At 36.1% G+C, this 7,435-nt stretch overlaps 1 protein-coding gene across 1 annotated transcript in view; it reads left to right on the plus strand.

The window, feature by feature from the left end:
* LOC107718415 (anaphase-promoting complex subunit 4-like) overlaps window positions 1–7,435 on the plus strand; it is a 10,352-nt gene extending 2,917 nt beyond the window's left edge. The window contains exons 9-24 of the mRNA XM_016525481.1: window positions 939–1,046; window positions 1,714–1,797; window positions 1,886–1,972; window positions 2,180–2,239; window positions 3,425–3,487; window positions 3,681–3,737; window positions 3,849–3,905; window positions 3,983–4,076; window positions 4,195–4,292; window positions 4,728–4,789; window positions 4,985–5,023; window positions 5,165–5,266; window positions 5,441–5,527; window positions 5,632–5,799; window positions 6,016–6,139; window positions 6,548–7,435. Coding sequence (XP_016380967.1) covers window positions 939–1,046; window positions 1,714–1,797; window positions 1,886–1,972; window positions 2,180–2,239; window positions 3,425–3,487; window positions 3,681–3,737; window positions 3,849–3,905; window positions 3,983–4,076; window positions 4,195–4,292; window positions 4,728–4,789; window positions 4,985–5,023; window positions 5,165–5,266; window positions 5,441–5,527; window positions 5,632–5,799; window positions 6,016–6,139; window positions 6,548–6,793 — 1,536 coding nt within the window. The 3' untranslated portion in view covers window positions 6,794–7,435. The remainder of the gene's footprint in view (window positions 1–938; window positions 1,047–1,713; window positions 1,798–1,885; window positions 1,973–2,179; window positions 2,240–3,424; window positions 3,488–3,680; window positions 3,738–3,848; window positions 3,906–3,982; window positions 4,077–4,194; window positions 4,293–4,727; window positions 4,790–4,984; window positions 5,024–5,164; window positions 5,267–5,440; window positions 5,528–5,631; window positions 5,800–6,015; window positions 6,140–6,547) is intronic.

Consider the following 7,435-nt stretch of genomic DNA (forward strand, 5'->3'; position numbering starts at 1 on the left):
TGTCTGCAGTCCTGGCATTCAGTGTGGGAGACACAAAGCAAGTGGTGCTGTGTGATGCAGAGAAGGCAGAAATCCTCCACCTGTTCCCTGTTGAATACCCAGCATCCTGCATGCACTGGACGGAGGTGCACGGTGACAGCAGGTGTGAGTTTTTACATAGAGAGGATCCATTTTCTTTCTCTATTGATTACGTGGTTTCATTAATCTGGTTTATTTTTTCTTCTCTAGCACATTGTCCTCATTCAGCGAGTCTGAAGATGAGTCCAGTCGTTTTCTTCCAAAGTTACCCACTTTACCTAAGAGGTGAGATTCTGAACTTTTGTTTGTCTTCCAGATGGCTGAATGAGAAGTACTGGTCACTCTTTAGTTTTTATATTTTGTAATTGTTTTTATTACTTTTCCATTTTCCTTTGTGCTGTGTTTGTGTTCAGCTACAGCACCACATCAAAGATATTTAGGTAAGAGGACATTTTATGTGCTTAATATGCTGATTATTTGTCTTTTTCTTTGTCATACTCTTTATGATTGGTCATCTGCATGCGGCATGTGTCAGTGTGACTGTGTGTCCGCTCTGCTTAATTCTTATGTGTTATTTTTTTGTCTTTTGCAGTGAAGAGAAATCAGATGAAGTCACAAACCTTTTGGGGGAAGTGAGGTCAGTGTTTTATGCACTGATCTGCTTGGTTAAGATTGAGTGTTTTCTGATGTTGTATTGTGACTGATAATGTGTGATGTTTATTTGCAGGCTCAATATCCTGGTGGTGGGAGGACCATCTGGATTTGTGGAGCTGTATGCATATGGCCTGTATAAGATTGCTACGCTGAGTGGAGTAAGATATAACATTTTCATTAATAAAAATTAAGTAAATAAAGTAAAAAAAAAAAAAGAAAGTGAAAGCAGAAAGTTAGTAATGTATTATTTACTTCATGTGCCTCAGATCTCAGGGACGTGCCGTAGTCTTGGGCTGTCTAGTGACCTCAAGTCCCTCTCTGTTATTACAGAGATTAGATCTGCAGAAGACAACCCTGAGATACATTACATACAGGTAAAGTCTGAAAACACTAATAAACATTATTTTTATCCCAACATTGACATTGTCAGCACTAACGAAAAGGGAAAAAATGCTTTAAAAAACATGCCAGATTCTTAGAAATGTACTCTTTGTATTCATGTTGGTGTCATATGGTTCCGAAAAACATTTACACCATATTTAAGAACAGTTTATATGTAATGACTCTAAAAATCTTGTGGTGTAACTATGAAGTCAAAGTTATGATATATTTTTCTTACACCTTCATTACATGTGACTGTGACTATATTAGATTTCATGAATTAATAAATATCATTAGTTTTTTTAGAGAGGTTTTTTTTGCCATTATGATGTCAGGTCATATTTTGAACTTTATGCCCCAAAATAACATCAAGATGGTGGTTCAGTTACTTTCTCTTTTGTTAAGTCTGACAAATGTAACGTTTCAGTCCACAAAGTGCTGAATCAACACCATTTGAACTCCAGCAAATTTAATTATGATGTAATTATATCAGTACTATAAGTTTATGTAACTGTTATTTATTGAAGGTTGATGTGCAAGTAAACAAAGTGCAAATAGGTTGAGTCACACATAACCTTATACTACCAGGTTACATGTGGCGTCTGCATTGAATGGAATGTATGAGGTAGATATCAGTGGTTGACAGTGACTGTGTTGCAGCTGGACACTGGACTGCTGTCTTCATGTTTGCCTGAGTTGACCAAGATGGCACGCAAGTTTACACACATTTCCACGCTGCTACAGGTGAGAGTCATCACTGGCGTCTCATAGAAGCTGTATCCTTTTTTTATGCACACAGAGTATCTTTCATTCTCTTTCTTTGTTGTTTTAGTATCTGCGTCTCTCTCTCACCTGTATGTGTGAAGCATGGGAGGAAATTCTTATGCAGATGGACCTTCGCCTCACTAAGTTTGTCCAGGTTAGAGTTCATCACATGCGAGGCAATCACAAACAAGCCTATAAAAGACATCAAACGAGATGGCATTCATTAGTCTTTAAACACCTACAAGTGCAGTAATGGACTGTGATCCATTGATGCCATCGTAAATGGCTCTGTTTGTCATTTATTAGAGTTCTAAGAGACAGTTGATGGTTTCTCTCAATGAATGATAATGTTGTTTTACAGGAAAAGAACACGAGCACTCAGGTTCAAGATGAGTTTCTGGAGCTACTGTTATGGGGTCATGCCAGGTGCACAATTCATAAATGATAGTTTTTGAAGAGCACATACTGTCATATTACAGTGGCAATTGTGGCGTTAAGCTGTGGTGGAAAGAGTGGTGTTTGTTGTACATTTTAAGTTTCTGTTTATTCTGTTTGCAAAATAATTTTTTTCACATGAGTAATGTTTGTAAAATCACATTAATTTATAATATTTGACTATAATGAACCCATAATATTTATTTAATATAAATATTATTTATATATATAAATCATAATGTTTAATATTTATTATTTTATTTTTTTAACGCATTATTTAATATAACATGTTTTAGATTAAATATAATTAATATTTTTGCAAGCTTAAATCTACTTATGCTTGTGTTTACTTTATATGGCCAGCAGGAGGCACCATATGTTCTTACATTTATAGCTACAGTCAGAATTACAAAACATACATAGGATATAATAGAAATAACAAGTATACAGGCATGCAAAATGAATGTATGTGTGGGAATGTTTAAGATCTGGATAAACAGGAAAACAGCTTTGCAGGTGTCTGTTGGTTTTGTAGATCTCAGCCTGGGTTGGACACTTTTTAGCTTATCTGATAATGTGTTGTAGGTATTTTTGAGTATTCTTTAGTACAGGGATCCTCAAATCTGGCCCACAAGATCCACTTTCCTGCAGAGTTTAGCTCTAACCCTAATCAAACACACCTGAGCATGCTAATCAATGCCTTCTGGATCATTAGAAAATAATGATAACAGGTCACAGGTAAGTAAGTTTGATCAGGGTTGGAGCTAAACTCTGCAGCGCATTGGCCCTTCAGGGCAAGATTTGAGGAACCCTGCTTTAGTATAACCAACCCAGACAATGATATGATAGATATTTTTGTAGAACTGTGTATATATATATATATATATATATATATATATATATATAAAACTTTAAGATAGTCAAAGCCTAGTGTCCTGCCTTGCTGCAACTAATATTCAATTATACTGAAATGTTTTTTTATTGTTACTTGCTGGTATTGAATGAAGTTCATTTACAATCAACATTCTTATTTTAGCCATAATGGATTTTTTTTTCCCATGTGGTGGCTGTTATCAGCTTGCATATCAGGAGTGTGCCTAAAATGCCTTAAAATGCGGCCTCATTATGTTTTGGAACAGATTAATATTGTTTTTGTATTGTGTTGTAACAGTTTTTGCTTTTCACAGCAATGCTTCGTATGTCAGAAGATCACGTTCCTCCTGAGCTTAACAAGGTGTGATATCAGAATCAGAAATCAATAGACATAAAGAGAATAAAAGAGTGTGGGTGAAAAAGTGGTGGTGGTGGGAAATGTAATCAAGCAAATAATCTAAACATAATATATAAAAATGTATAAATGATAAATATAGATAATAAATATTAAAATAACATTTCTACAAATGTATACAAAAATATTTGTGTTTCAGATGACTCAGAAAGATCTGGCTTTTGTGGCTGACTTCCTGTCTGAACATTTCAGTGCTGTGAGTGAAAGAAAAGCACACTATTTTAACATTAAAGGGGTCATATGATGCGATTTGAAGTTTTCCTTTCTCTTAAACATTTGGTGAAACATATTCTTTCCCCCATTTCAGAATGAGGAGCTGTTTGATCGGAAAGGGAAGTATTTCAACGTTGAGCGTGTCGGACAGGTGAGGACCTTCATACATATTCTAGTGGGAGTTATTTTCCTCATTTCATTACATACTTGGTCTGTTGTTTTTTGCAGTACTTGAAGGATGAAGATGAAGACTTGATATCTCCACCCAACATGGAGGGCAACCAGTGGGTGACATTTGTAAAGCAGAGCACTCACCTAAAAGGTAAAATTACACCTTCATTATTAAACCACAAGACTGCTAATGTTATCTTATTGTTTTGCGAAAAAATATAAAATTGAATATGAGAAATGAATTACTTCTATGTTTGATTTGGTTGCAGACAGTCCGCTGCTCTTCCCCACGTACCCACAGAAGTCTCTGCACTTTGTCAAGAGAATGATGGAGGGGTCCATTGATCTGTGCTTACAGAAACCAGCCGTGAGTCTCTAAACAAACACACACACACAAGCGCACACACAAACTTGAATACTATCTCTCTAGCTCTGTAAATGGAATCACATTGACAGGGTTAAACACAACTTGAATACTCCAGGACAACAGTTTTACATGTTTGTAAAACTGTTCTGCTTTGACCCCACATGAAAATATTACCTCCGCTCAAAAATGTAGTGTTTTCTCCTTCACAAAATTGGACATTCATCCTGTCCTCTTTTGACGTCCATCCTGTTTTTCAGAAGATGCTCTAACTTGCTTTCTCACATACAAACTCCATCCATTATCGGTCTCCAGCACATATATATATCAGAAGCATTAACTACATTATCTGGATTGCTTCACCCTTCCTGCTGACCATTCTTTCCCAGAGCACTAATGCATCTGAATCCTAATCATACATCTGTGTGTGTTTTTCAGGAGGTGATTGGGCATTCAGTAACACAAGCTGTGTGTTTGCGATTGTACACTGTTCCTGAGAGGTAATCCATATTCTAGATTCAGTCTGTGATTTACCATACACAACCTAAACATTTAATAGTACACCTGGTTTTGGATTTACTAATACTAATAATATACTAATGATTTGTCAGGAAATAACTGATGATTTGATTTGAGTTAAAGAACCAGGGCTTACTGTTGACAATATGATGATTTTTGTGTTTTGTTTTTGATAGCTCTGAAAATACACCGAGATTGTTTGAGCTGCCTTCACTGTAAGTGGACCAGTCATATCCTTATAATTAGGCTAAGAATACTGTTTTGTAATGGTGAATTCTGAGGCTATAGTGCTTGTCAGTGACGTCCATAAGGCAATAACAGTATGTTGTTGATGATAAGAGTGCGTTTTAATGCAGGTGGAATGATAAGAAGGCTGGTATGCATCATGTAGTGTTCTGCATGCCAGAGATCTCGCCCTCTAAAATCTATATTCTGAGGAGAGCAACAGACCCCAGCAGGTACACATACCTCTTTTATTCTGTTCTCTGTTGTATTTGATTACAGAGAAAAATATAATGAATAGATTTTTTCCCACCACCTCTAACTGAATTAACATCCAGCAAAAATTCTTCTTAAAAGGTTTCTGAAACTTTAAACAGTATCATGACTGAATTTGTGTATGTGTGTTTCAGGTCTGTCCCTAATGGTCTGGTGGCCCTAAACTTCAACACTCCTCTCAATTCTAGTATAGATGATGAAACACCTGCGCCAACTTCTGCGTGAGTTCATCAGAGGGAGTAAAAAATCCCGTACTATGAAAATATTGCCATTATTTAATATTTGATGGTATATGCGTGCATGATTAAAACAAATTGTTTTTTAGTGACAGTTGCTACAGTTGCCTTGATGCCCGTTTTTATGACGACGAGACATTAACAGTGGTATTGCGAAGTCGGGAAGATGACGAGAATAAGATGCGTGTCCTTGCTCAGCTTCATCTAAACTCTGTTTTGAGCTGGAATGAAGAGTTCACTTGGGACCTTACGCTTAGGTACAGTATACTTGTTGATTTACACCAGTAACCTTTCATTTTGTATTGAATTATTTCTTAAAGAATTGTAGCATTATACATATATTGCAGTAGCCGTTCCAGCAATATACTAGATTGTAATACAGTTAAGCTTAGTTTGACATTGTGGCTCTCCACTATTGAATGTCCTGAATTAGCACTCTTTTGATGTGATGTCTTTGTTGTGGTGTGTGTTAGGCTGGAGCAGCAGACTGAAGGGATCCCAGTCCAGTGTTTGGCCTGGGGAAACCAGAGCAGAGAGATGGACAACCTCAAAGCTCAGTTTGTGGCAGTTAATGGGATCCGCAAGGTGGCCTGCGTGGTAAGACTCTACAACTTGAGGAAAATTTTTGCCATTTAGGAGAATAGTTTATATTGAAAATATTGATTGATGTATAAATACATTAAAAAAAATAAACAAAGAATAATTATTACAAAAGTGTTGCATTGTTGAAAATGAATGTAATATCACTTCCATTAATGTGCATTCATTTTCAATCATTTATTTCAAAATAATTTATAACTGTTTTTAACAAAGTCTAAGGAAAAACAGTTTCATTATTGAAAATGAATGTAATATTGCTGCCATTTATGTGCTTAATTTTTTTTTCAAATATTTAATTATTTAAAAACAATTAAATTAATATAATTTCGAGCAATCATAATCAAGAATTCAACTAATTGTATAGCATGTAAATGGTAAATAAATCTCTTATCTCTCTCTCATCAGCTCAGTGCCAATCTGAGACATGTACGTGTGTTCGAGATGGATGCAGAGGAGGAAGAGGAGGAGGAAGAGCGTGCTGATGAATCACAGGAAATGAGCTCAGACCAGGACAGATTTGAGGACACAATGACAAATCAGAGTGATGCTGGGGAAGGTGGAGATGGAGCAGGGGGGGCTGAAGATGCTCAGGTGGCAGGTCAAGGGTCAGGAGACATTTTGGATGAGACTGCAGGATCAGACACGCTTTGAACTCTGACCTGAGATCCAACATGTTCTCCACAACTGAACTATGGACTCTTCTGTTATTTCTGGTCTTGTTCTTTTTGTATTAAAAATATTTTGTGATAAAGATTATCTGTTGAACATTTCACATTCTCATTTGTAAATAAATGGATTTACTGTATAATAATCTTGGGTCGTATCAATCAAAACTTTAATTTAATATATCAGTGTCTTCTGTGAATTCTAGGATTAGGGTTTTCAGATGGGGTGGGTGGACACCTGAGGTCCATGAAGATACTGCTCTGTAGAAATGCACTATTCACAGTCAACCATGATTCATTTATATTCTATGACTGAAAGTTTCCAATAACAGCTTTACAGCGATAAAGTGAGTAGTATTCAGCTCGTCATGTGACCTAAACATGGCTGCCTCCATGTAAAATAAAACTACTTCTACAGAGTGCAACAGTCTCATTCTTTTCCTCCATCGGGATTGTTATTTGATGGTATATGCTTCTGTTGAAGCCATCAGCCCGTATTTTTTTTATTACTTATTTTTAAAATAATTGTGTTCAGCAGCAAATTTCCTGGTGAAAAACTACAGTACCCATGATTCTCTCCATCAAATATCAGGGAATCTTGACAAGCAAAATAACAACAGAACGTTTT

Source organism: Sinocyclocheilus rhinocerous, unplaced genomic scaffold, assembly GCF_001515625.1.
Source record: "Sinocyclocheilus rhinocerous isolate Xijiao unplaced genomic scaffold, SAMN03320098_v1.1 scaffold453, whole genome shotgun sequence".
Taxonomy (NCBI): domain Eukaryota; kingdom Metazoa; phylum Chordata; class Actinopteri; order Cypriniformes; family Cyprinidae; genus Sinocyclocheilus; species Sinocyclocheilus rhinocerous.